This window comes from Setaria italica, chromosome I, assembly GCF_000263155.2.
Source record: "Setaria italica strain Yugu1 chromosome I, Setaria_italica_v2.0, whole genome shotgun sequence".
Lineage (NCBI taxonomy): Eukaryota > Viridiplantae > Streptophyta > Magnoliopsida > Poales > Poaceae > Setaria > Setaria italica.
Genome location: NC_028450.1, coordinates 27,701,762 through 27,719,705, shown reverse-complemented (window position 1 = coordinate 27,719,705; position 17,944 = coordinate 27,701,762). Strand labels below are relative to the sequence as shown.

Here is a 17,944-nt window from a genome sequence, read left to right as displayed (position 1 = left end):
GTTAAACTTCTTGTAACCCTCACATCTGTCACCTTGCTGCTGACTGTAATATTTCTCCCATATTTGATCTATAATCCTAATATTTTCTTATGGTCTTCCCTGTTCAGTTTTGTCAGCGAACACATTGAAACTTTGGAAGAAATCGATGTGGAGTACAAGGAGTTGGCTTTAGAATCTGGCATCAAGAACTGGGGACGAGTTCCTGCATTAGGTTGTGAACCCACCTTCATTTCGGATCTTGCTGATGCTGTTATCGAAAGCCTGCCTTATGTTGGCGCAATGGCAGTTTCCAATCTTGAGGCTCGGCAGGTAACAACTAGCACATGGCAATCAAAATCCTATATCTCTTTTGCATGGTTTGGTCAAAAGACTATTGCTAGTTCTTCACGCTTTGTGTATGGTGCCTAACTCAATAATGGTGACATTCAACTATTTATGCATTTAAATCAGCAATATGTTAGGATGATACCTCAGTTAAATGAAAGAGAATTGTGTTTTGTCCACCTCTCATAGCTATTGGCTAGATTGCATGTTACCCATACAAGTAGGTTTTTCTTTTGAAAGGAAAGAGAAAAGGTACATATTGCACATTTCCGTATATAAAAAAGAGTAGGTACAGATTGCATATTTCCATGCATATGTAATGTTATACAGTCGTCCGACTAATCACGATTAGTTGCGATTAGTCGGGCTTATCGCTTTTGCAGCACCGATAAGGCCGAGCGATTAGGCAGGAGCGACTAGGAACCTGACTAGGAACCTGATCGTCCGATTACTCATCGCCTAATCGTGATTAGTCATCCAATTAGCGATCAGTTTTGACAAGCGATCATTTTTGAAACCTGAGGTTTTGGCCTGGCTGCCGGTGGGTGGTGGGCTACTGGGCTGGCAAAAGGCCCATTAGGTTTTAGTATATAGATCGTGAATCTCCAACTTCAAGATGAGCTCCTCCTCCGATGGTATGTTTTACCGACAGATCTGCTCTCCTCTGCTCTGCAATGGCTGCTCTTCTCTTCTCTTGCTCTTCTCTTCTCAGCAACAAATCAGCAAGTATGGGATAGGAATATACAGTTCTGGACAGTGTGTGCATCAAATCGCACAATTAAGTCACCAACTGATCATCATTTGTGGTGTTGATGCTTCCTATATACTATGTACTATATAGTATACATATCATATCGGTCCTTGTATATATGGACGACTATATGGATGACTAGGTCCGGCTAGAACCGACTAATCGGGCCTGATCGACGACTAATCACGACTAGTCACCTTATTGGTGCCATGGTTCGACTAGATGACTAGACGATCGTATAACATTGTGCATATATAAAAAAAGAGATACTGCAAAATCATGTCTTTGGACAGGATCATGATCCACCATGTTACAAGATTGTTGCTGTGCAACTTGCTTATCTCAAGGAAAGAATCCTGCTGTTCTTGTACGAATAATATCTAAGGCGTGAATAAAACGTTAGGACACTGAACAACACTGACCTATGTGGCATGTACCTAGTGGCCTTAAAATACTACTCCCTCCGTTCCAAAATGTAGGTCGTTTGGCTTTTATAGATACGTAGAATTTGTTATGTATGTAGACATAACACGATGCTTGGGTGCATAGCAAAATCTATGTATCTAGGAAAGCCAAAACGACCCACATTTTGGAACAGAGGGAGTATATTATGGAACGGAGGGAGTATATTAGTATAACAATAATCTTTCCTGAGAGAGGGAACATAAACTCCAAATCCAATGATATGCTTTGGTTTCTGAGGCTTTGGCATCATTTAGCTCACATCACATCTGTGCTATCGTAAACCCAACCTGCTAAATATTTTGAAGTGATGGACGGTTATTTTGGCATTTTGCAGTCACTTGTACCCCTTGGGAGCGTGGAGGAGCTGCTAGCAGCATACGACTCGAAGCGCGATGAGCTGCCCCCACCGGTGATCGTGTGGGAGTGGGGCTGGACGAAGAGCGCGGAGACCTGGAATGGCCGCGCCGCCATGCTGGCCGTGCTGGCTCTGCTGGTGCTGGAGGTGACGACCGGAGAAGGGTTCCTGCACCAGTGGGGAATACTGCCGCCGATCCGCTGAGCCTTGACGGTTCTGTCCCATCTCCATCTGGACGTTTTGATGCTGTATATGAATGCATTTGCTTTCGCTCGTGTCGGGAAAAAGGATAGGAACAAAATATGGTATATCATGTTGTACTGTACGGATTCGTCAAAAAAAAAAGAAGTTATACCGTACCTACAGGGGACATGAAAATGACAAATATGGGACACTCAAACGAGCCTGGAGCACACTTCCGAACAGAACAATCATATATGGTTGTTATGTTAGCGAGCCAGCTTGGTATTTATTTTAGGGCTTCATTGGAAACTTGGAACCGAGGGGATCCCGTTATTTTCCACAGGCTGGAAGCTCACGCGGGCGGGCCGAATCACCTTGTTGTTTGGGAGCCCATCAGACAGGAGGTCTGACCGCATCCGCGAGTTTTTCCTGGGGCGAGCTGTCCTCACCTCGAGGGTCGTGGTGGTGCATCCCCCTCCGCGTCCAGGCGCATCGTCATCCAGGCGCTGCCGCATCCCTCCATGTCCCCGTCCCTACCTAGGAGCCGCTACCGTGCTCGCCCCTCGTCGGCTTCTCTTCTTCCTGATCTCTGTCGCCAGCCTCGCGACCGCCACCACCTCCGTCTGAGCTTCAAGATCTACTCTAGGTTAGCTCTAAGAGCCCGTCCAAGTTCCTCTCCTAGGTCTAACCTAGTTTGATTCATACGGTGATGAGACAGGCACGGGTAAGAGGTAGTCAAGATGCTGTGGGAGATTATGGCGCCCATCTCCTAGATCTCCTGGATCTGCTGATTCTGAAGTTTTTTTTTGTTTGATGTCAGCTCAAGTTCTAGGCCATCCTTGTCGAGGTAAACTTCAGCTACGACGTCAACAAGCTCGACGACTGCTTACTGATCTGGTATGTGCTGAATGTTGAATGCTGTTTGTGAAAGGGTTGATGCAGGACCGTGTGATTTGATTGTTCATCATGAAGAGAGGGTTGTGCTGCTGTGATTTGATTGTTTACTCGGTCTTGCTGTTTAGGATTGTGTTTGTATTTTGATGTTGCACAAAGGAAAACAGTTGAGTGACATTCTTTAGTTGCCCAAATTGTGATAAATTGTGACATTCTTTAGCTGCCCAAAATATATCTTGATATCTAGATAGGTTTCTAAATAGTTTGAGTGAGATCTAAAATAGAATACTGCATGCACTAAAATAGATAGGTTTCTAAGTAGTGCTCAAAGTAATTCTTGTTAATGATCTCTCAAGTCGAAAAGCATACACTAACAGAACAATTAATTTCTTTTAGCATGCACACAGTGACTAGTGAACTAGGTCTACCCCATTAATTAGTTTCAGAGAAATAAACTAAACACTCACACATTTTCATTCGTCGTTTGCCGCAGTTCAGTAAACACATCCTATATATAATATATTATGCATGTTAAATTTATAAATCAGTACTATATATGAGTTATCAGAGTTAACAAGAAACAACTACTTAGTTGACGGGAAGTCTCAAAGAAGTTGCAACGACATTATTAACATATATCAAAAAAGCTATTAAGACTTCCACTACTCCTTGAGTAAGTACTTGTTTTGGTCTACTTACTTTGAGTAGTGCTCAAAGCAAATCTTATTTTGGTCTATTTGAAAATTGTATTCCAGTTCAGAGAACTCCTTTTATGCTTGGCAGTTCATATAACTCTTCTTTTTATGTATTGCAGTTCAAAGAACTCTTCTTTTATATTTGGCACATCAGTTATAATTCTTGTTTGGTGGAAAGACCGCTACGTAGTAATTCAGCCATATATTGCTATGCTGGCTATGTTTTATGTTAGGTACTGCTGTCGAATGAATCAATCTTGTTATTTTGTTGATATGGCTTGAGATATTTTTTTTCTAGACCATATGCATTTGAATAACATAGTTTACTTGCATTACCATATACATACATATAGATAATGGAATCTTGGGAGGATGAAGTTAGGAGATTCGTGTTAGAGGAAGAGGAAGAGGACGACGAGCTATTCCTAGTTATGGTGCCCACTCTTCAGCAGTGTTTATATGGGGAGAAAAGGCCGGAGCACACCTCAACTCTGCCTGGTGTTGAAAAGGTCATACAAATCTTGGAAGGCCACGAGAATTGGTGCAAAGTGGAGTTCAAGATGGAGCCTAGGATATTTAGAGTTATAGTAAATTATCTTAAAGTGGAGAACTTATTACGTGACACTCGTGGTGTTAGAGTTGAGGAGCAGCTGGGAATGTTTATGTTCATGCTCTCTCATAATGCAAGCACCGATAGGCTAAAAAAGGAATTCCAACATAGTGGTGAGACAATTCATAGGAAAATAACAGAGTTCTTCGATATAATTCCAGCATTGACTCATAGATTCTTGAAGCTCCCAAATACGAACCTGAAGATTGCATCAGACCCTCGCTTTATGCCTTTCTTCCAAAACTACATTGGAGTCATTGATGGCACTCATGTTCCTATCATCATTGCACAAGAAGAGCTGCTCCCTACAGAAATAGGAAGGGAACCTTATCACAGAACGTCATGTGTGTATGTGACTTTGATTTAAATTTCACTTTCATTTCATGTGGTTTTGGGAAGGATCTGCATGCGATGCAAGGGTCCTACGGTCTGCACGTGCGAAGGGTTTTTATGTGCCTGTGGGGAAGTTCTACCTTGTAGATGGTGGATACGCAAATATTTCCCTATTTATTGCTCCGTACCGAGGAGTTAGGTACCTTAGGGAACAGATTAAACATGCAAAGGTGCAGTGGGCTCAAGCAGCTCGATCATATGATTTGGAGGATCACGGGTTTGTGCAGGTGCGATTATTATTTGCCTCGTCCACACGCAAACGCCTTCCGGGCCGTCGTGGCCTAGTCAATACCAAGTGGAGAAAGAAAATTTCGAAGGGTTCGGAAAAATCGGTTGGAGCCTCCGGATCAAAGGATCAGCTCCTAGGAATGACGTTTCTGCAGCGCATTAATAAGACCCTGAAGAAAAAAAGGCCTCATTTTTAGGGCAAATTACCAGTAGACTTTTAGTGATGGACTAACTAGCTAAGATTACTAATAATAACCGATCGGCTGCCCATGCTGTTGGTTAAAGAAAGGTGAAGGGAGAGAGCTGGCACCTGCAGCACCGAACTAACCTCCTCGGTCTAGGCACGATCCCATGTTTTTTCCTTTCATTTCCTGAGACGATATATATGGATGGATGTTTGGTAAACCCAACGAAGAGGGAGCTGAGATCGCCAGCAAATTAACAGCGGCCTCAGCGTGCGCGTGTTCCACGCTGCGCGTGTCTGTACTTGCTAACGACACAGCTTGGTCAGCTGCAGCCAGACCCCGGCACGTGCTTTGTTGGTTCAAATTTCAATCCATCCGATAATATTACTCAATCCGTTCCAAATTGTAGCTTATTTTGATTTTTACAGGTGCATAATTTTTCTATGCACTTAGATATAGTGTATGAACATATAAAAGTTAAAACAACCTGTAATTTGAAACGGACGGAGTATATGGTTAAACATAAAACTCGTGTTTATATCTTCGTGGCCAATCGGGTACCTCTTCGTACCCCGCTAAAGTCGCCTCGCTAGGATCTCTTAAAATATAATGTTCTCTTACAAAAAATCCCTTGAAATCAAAACGCCGCTGTCAAGTGCTCCGTCATATTCAATTATTCCAGCTCACGGATGCATCCAGCCTCACATTCACATTGATTCACGTAGGACACGGCTCTGGGCCCGGCCATGCAAGCGACGGCCAATGAGTAGAGCCTTTCCGTTTCGGAGAAACATTTTACAATCCAGTCCTGCAGAATGCCTAGCGTTTCTAGCTCCCCTGCTACACTAGAATACAAACAAAACACCAATCCAACTACCCAAGCAAGCACGCAACACGTTAGTTACATGACTGTATACACACAGTACATAGTACCAAACAAAAAATTGTATATACGCGGACCAAAATGTGGGTTGCGTAAGGGCAATGATGAGTTTAAGAGATGGCTTTTCATCCGTATCATTCAGTCGCCGCTTCTCCTGTCACCACGTCATCAGCTTCTGCCCCTTGCATTTTCTGTTTTCTTCCGAAGCTTTCATTTTCTCTTCGCCTCCTGCTGGTGCTACATAAGCGCGGAGAGAGAGGGAGAGAGAGAGATCCCAACTGGACAAGTTCCAGCTTGGCCGGCTGGATCAGTTCAGTCACCAGCGGCAATCTACAAGCTAAGGTAAGCTCCTACCCTTCCAATTCGGAAGAGGTGGTATAGATGCTTCTTCCTTGTCGCAAGCAACCTGCTTTTGCAATTGCTTTAGTGTTTGCCATGATTATGTTGCTTGTCTGCTTCTGAATATGCAACTGATCAATCGAAAGATAAGATTATTTCCAGTCTTTTGTTATGCCTTTGATGAAATGATGAGGAGAGCTATCTTTTTTCCACTGTTTTGTGCCATGACCAAATCAGATCTGAGAATATGTTTTTTTTCCCGACAAAATCGTGAGAATGGATTTAAATTTTACGTTGGACTCCCAATATACATAGTATGAACTTACTGTTGATCTCATCATCGCATTAAAGAAAAGAAATTGAAGGAGTGGTGAACCCCATGTTTAGTCTTGGTCTGGATCATGGGATGGTTAACCACAGCTTATGGGGGAGAAATAGGAAACCCAAGCTGGATTCCATGTGTCTACAGGCCATTGGTCAGTGTGTTCATCTCGCTTGGCCCCACTTCTTCTCTCGCAAAAGTTAGAGCCTGTTTGGTAGAGCTCCACGCAGCTCCAGATCCTTAAAAATAACTCTGCTCTAGAATTTTTCAGCCAAACGGTTTTAGATCCAGCAACTCCACCACGGATCTGCTCCACGAAAACGGTGGATCTACCCCCAGATCCATGGATTTGGTGGAGCACCTTAGGGGGTGCTCCACGAAATCAAATCTGGTGGAGTTGGAGGAAATTACCCACCACTGCCACTCATTAGTGGAAAATGATCGGTTCGTTCTATTTCTTCACAGCTTCCTCTCGCGCTGCCATGGCCGCGCCCCGCTCGCCGCAGCCCCGTCGCGCCCCGCCCGCCGGACCGCCGCCCCGTACCCGCCGGAGCACCGCCCCGCCCGCCGGAGCGCCGTCTCGCTTCGCCGGCGGTCCGCGCGCCCCGCCCGCTCGAGCGCCGTCCTGGCCGCCGGTGAGGCCGCGCCCACCCGCCGCCCCGCTCCGCCCGTCGGAGCACCGCCCGCCCGCCGAAGCCCCCCGCACCCGCCCGCCTGGCCACCGGCGGGGCCGCACCTGCCAGCACGCCGCCTGCCGGAGCGCCGTCCCGCCCGTCGGAGCCCCGCCCCACACCCGGCCGCCGGTGAGGCCGCGCCCGCCCGCCGCCCCGCTCCGCCCGTCAGAGCACCGCCCCGCACCCGGCCGCCTGGCCGCCGACACGGCCGCGCCCGCCCGCGCGCGCGAGGTCGCCTGACCGCCGGCGTGGCCGCGCCCGCCAGCGCGCGCGAGGCTGCCGGCGAGGCCGTGCCCGCCAGCACCTCAACCATGCGTGCTACAGCGCCAGGAAGGAGATATTTTTTTTATTCTGATCAATGGGCCCAAATTGCCAATGAGACAAAGACAAGAATGGAGCTGTACCAAACGCTTTTTGAGATATTAGATCCACGGTGGAGCAGCTCTATGGCGGAGCTAGCTGGATCTATGGATTTGGAGCTATTTTTTCAGAGCTGGAACTCTACCGAACAGGCCCTTAGAAAGGCCAATAATGCTGTGCGCACCAAACCCTTCTACCATAACCAGGTGACCCGTCCCTCCTGTGCTAGCAATCAATATTTACTTTGTATTACAGTTGGTTCTAATTTTGGCAATTCGTGAATGAGACGGATGTAGGATGTTTCCTTATCAAAGTGAAAGACACAAAACGAGCTGTTAGACATGTTGTATTGTAGTACAGTAGTCTTTCGGTGTGCAACTGGGCAGCCAACAGCCGCAAGCCAGCCAAGTAGCAGCAGCTGCATTCTCACGATTAATAAAAAACTTGACATAAGTGAAGAGAGCATTAGGGAAATAGAGAAAACTTCCTGGTTGTTACCTTACATTTTACACCTAACAAGAATACTCCCACGGCGAGCTGTAATAAAAGCCTCTGCTCCAAAACTTTAACTACCATCTACACCGGTCTAAGTCGATGTTTGGTAGGCCTAGCGATAGCGATGTCTCTTGCGAGCTGGAGCAGGGAAGCAAAAAGCAACGTGCATCATGCAATGTACACGTTGCCAGGTCCCCTTCGGGTGGGGCCATCCTTCATATCCCACACCCACCCGTCCATTTCCTCTTGCTTGAATGCTTGATCTTCGAATCTACTGCTAGCTTGGAGCAAGTGAACGTTGTATTCCTGCTTTTATGAAATGTTAAATGAGATTAAGACTTGCCCTGTTTTGTCCGCTTTTCCAAGTTATTTTTTAATAGCACAGCAGGAAAAAAGAACCCTCGAGTGCATTCATTACAGTGCCGATTTTCAGTTTCCCACACTATTCGCAGTAACGTGTTGACCCGACAATCTTCCTTTTCTTTTCTCCCAGCTGGAATAATTAATAACGCGATGCTAATCTTTCATTTTTTCAACTTTATCGTCTGAATTTCCTTTACTAGGCTCTCTGCTTGGACATTGCGCAAGCTTAGAGAAGACCAGGACGCCAAGGCAAGAACGAACGAGAGCATCTTCAGAGCAGAGGAGGCGGCGGCACCAATGGACGGCGGCTCCCCGCGGCCGCCCCGCCGTCCGGAGCGGGAGGGGAGCTACAACTACGACATCGAGAGCATGGACGGCTCCGGGGCCGGGGGCGTGCCACCGTGGCGGCCGCAGCACAACGGCTCCTCCGAGGCCCTGCTCCGCTACGACGACGGCGGCGCCGGCGACCGCGGGAGCACGCACGAGCCGCTGCTGCGGAAGCGCACCATGAACACCACCTCCCAGATCGCCATCGTCGGCGCCAACGTCTGCCCCATCGAGAGCTTGGATTACGAGTAGGCTCTCCTCTCCTTTTCCCCCTTGGGCTATTTCTCTTCGTTTACTTTTTTTTTTGGTTTTTCTTCAGCCTTTCATGGGGAAAAGAATCTTTTTTTTTAATCTTCTCCTGTGTTCTTAGTTGTACTAATAACTAATCTAACTGGGTTAGAAAGCGAAAGTAGCAACTGCCTAGGAAACCAGGATTATTGTTCATCTTATTTTTCTTTATATGATGACTGAGCCATGTACACTTTAGAGAAGCAACCTCAGGGCTTTTGGGACATAAGATCGCAACTCTTGGTTCCTGAGTTTTCAATGCTTGCATCTTGCACATTCATATCAATTACAGTTTTAGTACTTCTTGCTGTGTAGATATTTTTTTGTATGCCAATGATAACTGCAAGGTGATATCAAGAAAAGAAACAATATATTTTGATGGAGTGAATTAGTTCCAGACAGGCCCCAAGTAATTCTCCTCTACATAGTACTATCGATTAGTCATTCCTTTACATACTGCTATCTTTTAAGGGAATGGTTGGATAGCGAAATTGATTGATTCAAAAGAAATGAAGAGATTTTATACCAGCTCTGCCCTGGGCTGCAAAATTATGTGCAAATGCTCGTTTCAGAAAAAGAAAAGGAGTTCTTTCACAAAAATTAATATGCCAGTCTACCTCTCCGTTTTTTTAATTAGAAGATGGGTAGATATACATTTGCTAGAAATGTCTCCAGATATTTTTTTTTCTGAAGAATTCATGCCCATATCCTTATGTTAATCCACGTACTGACCTCCTAGAGTTTTTTTTAACGATGATTGAATTGCAGAGATCATGCAACTGTGTACATATACCCAGTACCAACCTTGTGTGCTGTGTGCACTGTATGGACACTATAACCTGTTCGTTACACTCTTGAATAATTTCATTGTTTCAGAGTTGTGGAGAATGACCTTTTCAAGCAAGACTGGCGATCAAGAAAGAAGAAGCAGATATTTCAGTACATTGTTCTCAAGTGGAGCTTGGTGCTTCTTATTGGCTTGTTAACTGGAGTTGTTGGTTTCTTCAATAACCTTGCGGTTGAAAACATTGCTGGATTCAAATTGCTGCTCACGAGTGATCTTATGCTCAATGAGAGGTAAAGTTTTAGTCTGTTTCTTTTTTTATAAGGACAATTTGATTTTCCACTTTTTAGTATTCTGTATTACCTTGTCATATATTGCTTCGGGTCATCATGATCTGGTGTATGTCCACTTATTACACTGTTATTGTCATGATGCTTGGAAATTTTACCAAATTCATGAAAGCAATCATGAAGTTCCTTTTATTGCAACCTATAAAGATTTCAAGCAATAGAAATTCTTTTCTGACAACTGAGGAGCATAAAGTGTCACTAATATTAGTAATGCATGTTGTATTTGCTTAAGCATGCTGAGTACTTTGAAGTAATTAATAATAGCATTCTGCTTCCAGTGCAGATATATCAAAGCATTTTTTGTGTATGGAGGTTGCAATTTAGTCTTGGCGGCATCTGCAGCAGCAATCTGTGCTTATATTGCACCTGCTGCTGCTGGGTCCGGTATTCCTGAAGTTAAAGCATATCTTAATGGGGTTGATGCTTATTCTATATTGGCTCCTAGCACACTGTTTGTAAAGGTAACTTCTGACTTAGAACCATATGTGTAATTGATCTTTTTACCTTTTTACACTATGTGCATTTTTTTCGGATAGCTTCTGGAACAGGTTCATGAGATTAGTAAGCTCAACTAAGTTCTATTGTTCTTATCACATCGTGGTTTCAAACTTAGGGACTTCTCTTGAAAGCAAGTTAAATATGAAAAAAAAACTTCATGCTTATTTACTTCCAAGTGGAAAGAGGAAAAATATTGCTGATGATTTTTAATTACAAAAGTCCACTGGTTGAGATAATGAAAAGTAGATTCACTTGTGAATCATAAATTACCAGAAATTGGTTGCCATTATTTATTCTTAAGATCTTCATGCTGATAATTAACCTATTACCTTCTAAAGAGTGTCTATTATGAAAATTATGTAGAAAATATTCTGTTAGAAAAACTTATATACTGGATATGATTGTTTGTACATATAAAATGTGGGAAAGCTTGATTGACTGGACAATATCATTCTACATTGAAAAGGGAAATAAATTCTACCAATACCAACATGGGTACTAGGTTGTTGTAGAAACTTCCAACTCTGGAATATTCTAACTCAATATTCTACTGCTTGCAGATATTTGGTTCAATACTTGGAGTTTCAGCTGGATTTGTACTAGGAAAGGAAGGCCCTATGGTACATACAGGAGCATGTATTGCCAACTTGCTTGGTCAGGGAGGATCACGCAAGTATCATCTTACCTGTAACTGGCTAAGATACTTTAAAAATGACAGGGATAGGAGAGACTTGATTACATGTGGATCTGCAGCTGGAGTAGCAGCTGCTTTCCGTGCACCTGTTGGCGGTGTTCTGTTTGCTCTTGAAGAAGTAGCATCATGGTAGCACCTCTTTCTTAGAAAGTTAACATTTGTTCTTTAGAGCCATGTATTTTCTCTATTCGACACCTTGCATGTTTGGATTTGTACAATATCGTAGATGCAGTATCTAGGAGCTTTCGATATCTATCCTTTTTTACCTATTGTTATCTGGTGGTATGTTTTTGTTGTTAAACAATATTCATTAATTGGCCATGTGGTTACGATGGCTGGGCCAATTGATAAAATTGCAAAAATGGAAAGGAAAAGAAAATGGTATTAGTGCAGCTATCTACTATTAATTTGCATGTAATTGTTTCAGTTATATTTGTGATGAAAGATGGTAACTAGTGTTTCTATATGTCATTTTACAGGTGGCGAAGTGCTCTTTTGTGGAGAACGTTCTTTACAACCGCTGTTGTTGCTGTGGTATTGAGGGGACTGATTGAATTCTGTCGCAGTGGAAAATGTGGTCTGTTTGGGAAAGGTGGATTGATCATGTTTGATCTCAGTTCAACTGTTGCAACTTACAGTACTCCAGATCTAATTGCAATCATAGTCCTTGGCATAATTGGCGGCATTTTTGGAGGCCTCTTCAACTTTCTCTTGGACAAGATCCTGCGAGTTTACAGTATCATCAATGAGTAAGTAATCAACATATTTTCCTAACTCTCCAGTCTACTCAGCTTATTTAAGACGTGATAGCATCTGCATTATTTCATCTGCCTGCAGGAGAGGTGCTCCATTCAAGATCCTTCTCACCATAACAATATCAATAATCACATCAATGTGTTCCTTTGGTCTTCCTTGGCTTGCTGCATGCACTCCATGCCCTGCTGATGCTGTGGAGCAGTGTCCAACTGTTGGTCGTTCTGGCAATTACAAGAACTTCCAATGCCAACCAGGATATTACAATGATCTTGCATCACTCTTCTTCAACACAAACGATGATGCCATCCGCAATCTCTTCAGCAATGGCACCGAAAATGAGTTCCGAATGTCCAGTCTTTTCATCTTCTTCACTGCTATTTACTGCCTTGGACTTGTGACTTACGGGGTTGCAGTCCCCTCTGGCCTCTTTATCCCTGTTATTCTTGCTGGAGCCACATATGGCCGCATAGTGGGAACACTTCTTGGATCTATATCCGATCTTGATCCTGGCCTTTTTGCCCTCCTTGGTGCAGCATCTTTTCTCGGTGGAACAATGAGAATGACTGTGTCAGTTTGTGTAATCCTTCTAGAGCTCACCAATGATCTTCCCATGCTCCCTTTGGTCATGCTTGTTCTTCTCATATCCAAGACCATAGCAGATAACTTCAACAAGGGGGTTTATGATCAGATAGTGGTGATGAAAGGCTTGCCATACATGGAGGCTCATGCTGAACCATACATGAGACATTTGGTTGCTGGTGATGTGGTTTCTGGCCCACTAATCACCTTTTCAGGTGTTGAAAAGGTGGAGAAAATTGTTCATGCATTGAGGATAACGGGCCACAATGGGTTTCCCGTGGTTGATGAGCCGCCCATAACGGAAACCCCGGAACTGGTTGGGCTTGTGACTAGGTCCCATCTATTGGTTTTACTGAACAGCAAGAATTTCATGAAGGGGCAGGTGAAAACTAGTGGTAGCTTTGTTCTGCGAAGATTCGGTGCCTTTGACTTTGCAAAACCAGGGTCAGGAAAAGGTTTGAAAATTGAGGATCTGGATTTTACTGATGAGGAGATGGACATGTATGTGGATCTCCATCCGATTACAAACACCTCACCTTATACGGTGGTTGAGACAATGTCACTGGCGAAAGCCGCAATCCTTTTCCGGGAACTCGGGTTGAGGCACCTTTTGGTTGTGCCCAAGGCACCAGATGTAAGAGCTCACTTCTTAGTCAAACATGGAATGCATATACATGAAAATTAATAGCAACAACTTAGACACAATAATGGATGATTCAAGTGCTTAATCATTCTAGTTCGTTTATGTGCTTAGATTAACTGATTTAGTAATCTCCGTGCATGTTATGGATTCTAGGTGCTTATTACCTCATTAGTTACATGTCAGCTCAAAGAAATATAACTTCAGACTAACTGCAATTTCCCTTCTTTAGTTTGAAAACTTTTCAAGGTCTGATGATCAGTATTTCTCTTCTTGTCAAATGCAGAGGCCTCCCATAGTTGGAATCCTGACAAGGCATGATTTCATGCCTGAACACATTCACAGTCTGTTCCCGAATCTCAACCCTCACAAGTACCACTCAGCTTCAATGGCAGGCTGATCATGAGGCTTTTTGCTACTTCTCATCTGTGTAAATTATTTGCGTGCTGGCTGTCAAAATGGGATGGACCTGCTAGCTCTGGTTCCTGCACAACTAGGACATGTGTAATGTTCGTGGGCCAAGTTTTTCTTTTCCTGAATGAAATGGACATAAGGGTGTGTCTGATTGCTGTTTACAACTCTACCTGGTGCCACCCTTGTTCCTTCTTTCGTGAACAAGGAGACTGATGTGGTTGTACCATCAAATCATCCAAGGTGTAAAATAAATTTGAGCAACCACTGGTTTGAGTGGTTAGACCTATAAATACCACCTCATTCGGCCATTTGAATGAACTAAGCACCCCATCCTCGCATCCAACCGCGGCACCCTCATGGAGCTCGGCGTCGCGGCGCGGGCGGCGGTGCAGCTCCTCACCGGCTCCGCGCTGCTCGGCCCCGTCGACCGCCACCGCCACCCCACCGACCGCGAGCTCGTCGCCGCCGCGCGCATGGGCCTTGCCATGGCCATCGCGCTCGGGGAGGCCGCCGCGCACGTCCTGTTGGGCATGTACGGGCCCGTCGGCCCGATCGGCGGCGCGCTCATCGCCCTCCAGCTCTTCTCCGGCGGCGCCATCGTCGCCTTCCTCGACGGGCTCTTGGGGACGGGCTACGGCCTGCGCAGGGCGTCCGCCTTCACTCTGTTCGCCGCCACCAACACCTGCGGGAAGGTCATCTGAGATCGTGGACGCCGGGCGGGGCCCGAGCGTGACGGATAGCCTGCTGGCCACGTTCCTCGTCCTGCTCCTCGCGGTGTTCCTCCACGGCTGCCACGTGCTGCTGCCGATGCGCTCCAGGGACGCGCAAGAGCGGCGGGACACCTTGCCGGTGAAGCTCCTCTACACCTCCGTCGTACCCATCGTGCTGCACTCCGCCGCCGTCTCGGCCTTCTCCGTGGCGTCGCAGCTGCTCCACTACAGCCGGTACGGCGGCGGCATGGTTGCCCGCCTGATCGGCACCTGGGAGGAGGCCAGCTACTACGCCGCCGTCCCCGTCGGCGGCCTTGCCTACTACGTCACTCCGCCGGCGGGCCTGCGCCACGTCGTCGCCGACCCGCTCCACGCGCTCTCGTACGCCATGCTGCTGCTCACCTCGTGCGCGCTGCTGTCCCGGGCTTGGGCGAGCCGGCGCCTCGTTTTGGATTTCCCTGATGCGGCGATCCGCTCGCAAGTCAGCCGTTACGTCCCCACGGCCGCTGTTCTCGGTGGCCTCTGCGTCGGAGCTCTCACCATCCTTGGCGACGTCACCGGCGCCATCGGCTCTGGCACTGGAATCCTACTCACCGCCACCGTGTTCTAAAACCTCGTCGTTCAGAACGTTGGGTCTCGGAGGGACAATCAGGCATCGGAGCCTCTTCAATCGTATAGTTTTGTTTCTTAAATTTGTTCCGGTTTGCGAAACTTACAGATAGTTTGACCAGTATATTTATGAAATGCAGTACATTCTATGGGAGATCCCTAAATTTGAGCTCTAGTTTAAATATCCAAAGTCACTTTTCTATGCTCATGAACTACAGGTATGTGTTAACCACATATCACCCGTCCCATTTTGCATGATCTTGTCCAACATCTTTTTGTAAAAAAATTTCCAAACCTTAAGCCAAAATAGGCCACTCATCACTGCATGTCAGTGAACAATGGCTCAAGCCATTCAGGTTCGACAGTCAACTTAAAAACAGGCAACTTTCAAATTTTGGCCCTTAATTTAAAATTGAAATATCTCTTTTCCTTGTCCAACAACATGTCCATAATATTACATGTATATCTAGGATTTCTTAGGGTCCAAAATTATCCAGATCTTAGATAAAATTTCTTCAGGAATTAAACTCAAAGTTGACTAACTGCCATTGTTTCAGACTCAGAATTTTCAGATTTGGAATAGTTTGACCCAAGTCACAACTTTGACTATTGATTTGAAAGTCTTTTGATCCAAATCTTGATCCAAACTTTATTCCATCATGTCAAGAACCTTCAAATCTGCCTCTCCAAATTTTTTGCCAAATTTTTCCAAATTTGAAACTTAAATTTGAATTTTTGGTTAAATTTGACTCAAATTTGCACTTAGCTCATTATACCTCTTTTTAAGGCAAATTTCTTATTTAACCTAATGATGGCCTTCTTGGGTCTTAAAAAACACTTGGTGTCACACAGATCTTCCCAAGTCATAATTCTTTCATCCAAAACTCCGAGTCGGACTTCTGTTTATACATTTCGATCGTCAGAGCTACACAATTGGTGCTATCCAACTTGAACTTTTTACAAAGGCACCCAAACTGATCGAGTTGGTTCTGGCAACCTGGTCAGGCAGTTCATCCAATCGTGCCAATTTTGGTCCTCGATCGTTTTCATCCAAGTTAATACCAAAAAAACTGTGATTTTTAAAATATGTTACCTGGTGTATTACAGAGTAATTAAATTGCCCATCGGATGGACTAGAAATATAAAATCCGCTCTTTTCTCGCTTTTGTGATGGGCGGTAAAATTAGATCGCCTGCCTACTGAGCGGGTGGAGCCTGTTTTTTCAGTTATTTGTAACGGACTACGCTACGCCTCGGTTTTTTTTTTTTTTTGAGTTACACCACGCTACGCCTCGTGGACCCTAAAGTAGCGGATTGGGCCATCATACCCGCGTGGAGCTGGCTGGGCTGCTCGTCTGCCACGAGCCTCATTCCCAGCCCATGCCCATGCCAACATATTTGTGTCGAGGCGATTTTGACTAACAGTACGTATCGTGGCAACCCAACACGTACGTACGCTCGCGACGGCTGGTCAAATTCCGTTCATCACGTATACGTTGTGGACTTGTGATAACGTTGCGGACTACGGCCCATAGCTGGCATATATGTACGCAACGCATCGCGACGTGGACAGGACAGTGACGCAAATCCCACAAGTAAATCATCAAGCCTGCGAGTCGATCAAGCCAATGTAAGCCTATAGCCTAACGAGAAAGGCTAAATATTAAAGAGAGTTACGTAGTGACAAACCCAATGTTCTTTTTGAATCCATACTAACTTAGATCATGATATTTATCTTGTAGGTTATGGGATCGTAAAAGTTGGATTAAAAAACCATATGGATCAGCCAAATAGTAAAAGTTACAATAATATACTTCCTCCGTTTAAAATTGCAAGTCGTTTTAGCATTTGTATATATATGTGTAGCATTTAGACATAGCGTATATCTAAATGCATAGAAAAACTATAAACATACAAAATGATCCACGATTTAAAATGAATGTAGTAAGTTTTTTTGATAAAAACAATAGTGTAGTTTGCAGGATTAGATAAAAAAACTAGCCTATATATATATACATACATAGAGAATAATACAGCGACGAAAGGTTAAGCATCATAATATGTACTCCATCCATCCCAAACTACTACCTATTTTAACTTTTCTACATACATAATTCTATGTATGTGGAAAAATCAAAGCGAATTGTAATTTGGAACAAACGGAGAGCGATACTACGATGCGTCACTGTATAATTCTCGGTAGCGTCTACTACTGTATAATGCACGCGCAGTTCTGGGACATTAATTGTGCAATGGATCATACAGTACGTTCAAGGAAGGAACCGAGGCAAATTGAAAAGAGCTAACAGCGAGCCAGAGAGAGAGAGAATCGTAATTTGCTCCAGCTAATCTCAAGCAACAGGCCACTATCCCACTACGATACACTCCATCGAACTATGCCTATAAAGCTTGCATGTATCCGGGGCAAAAATCGATTTAGTTTGGATTTTTTTTTCTGCCGGTAAACGGGCTACTCGACACGTAGGCTGCGCGCCACGTCGGCGCGCGCGGGTGTAGCGATCGGCGATCGCGACGCGGGGCAGCAGCCCACGTGCCGCGGCTGGCGACCACCCGTGCAGGGAATCTGGCCATCACCGACGCCTGGGGCCCGGGCCCCGATCCCTATCGAGTGCTCCGTGGTACCTGCGGCCACCACCCGCCAGCCAACGAGGCCACCGCGCAACAGAACAGAACGGCACGCACGCGTGCTGAATGCGCCTCCTGCACCTTTGACCGCCGAACAGCAACACCACAGGACGTCAGGACAGGGCAGGACA

The 17,944-nt window shown here is 45.2% G+C and overlaps 3 protein-coding genes across 5 annotated transcripts in view; all 3 read left to right on the top strand.

Moving 5' to 3' along the window:
• The window catches only part of LOC101764370 (ferrochelatase-2, chloroplastic), a 6,347-nt gene extending 3,980 nt beyond the window's left edge, over positions 1 to 2,367 (top strand). The window contains 2 exon segments of the mRNA XM_014805776.2: positions 86 to 309; positions 1,875 to 2,367. Coding sequence (XP_014661262.1) covers positions 86 to 309; positions 1,875 to 2,099 — 449 coding nt within the window. The 3' untranslated portion in view covers positions 2,100 to 2,367.
• Positions 2,368 to 5,973: 3,606 nt separating this feature from the next.
• LOC101764773 (chloride channel protein CLC-c) lies at positions 5,974 to 14,157 on the top strand. 3 transcript variants are annotated; one of them, XM_004952720.4, is made up of 8 exons: positions 5,974 to 6,308; positions 8,720 to 9,094; positions 10,011 to 10,211; positions 10,552 to 10,729; positions 11,327 to 11,589; positions 11,940 to 12,209; positions 12,298 to 13,429; positions 13,722 to 14,157. In XM_004952720.4, the coding sequence occupies exons 1-8, from the start codon at positions 5,989 to 5,991 to the stop codon at positions 13,833 to 13,835; spliced, it is 2,853 nt and encodes a 950-aa protein (XP_004952777.1). In that variant the 5' UTR covers positions 5,974 to 5,988; the 3' UTR covers positions 13,836 to 14,157. The 3 variants fall into 3 exon arrangements, with proteins under 3 accessions (XP_004952777.1, XP_012703467.1, XP_012703469.1); XM_012848013.1 differs by lacking the exon at positions 5,974 to 6,308 and adding an exon at positions 7,818 to 7,867; XM_012848015.3 differs by lacking the exon at positions 5,974 to 6,308 and adding an exon at positions 8,467 to 8,607.
• A 499-nt stretch (positions 14,158 to 14,656) lies between these two features.
• LOC101778307 (protein transport protein Sec61 subunit alpha) lies at positions 14,657 to 15,169 on the top strand. Its single transcript, XM_012845190.1, has one exon. The coding sequence runs from the start codon at positions 14,657 to 14,659 to the stop codon at positions 15,167 to 15,169; it is 513 nt and encodes a 170-aa protein (XP_012700644.1).
• Positions 15,170 to 17,944: the final 2,775 nt, after the last annotated feature.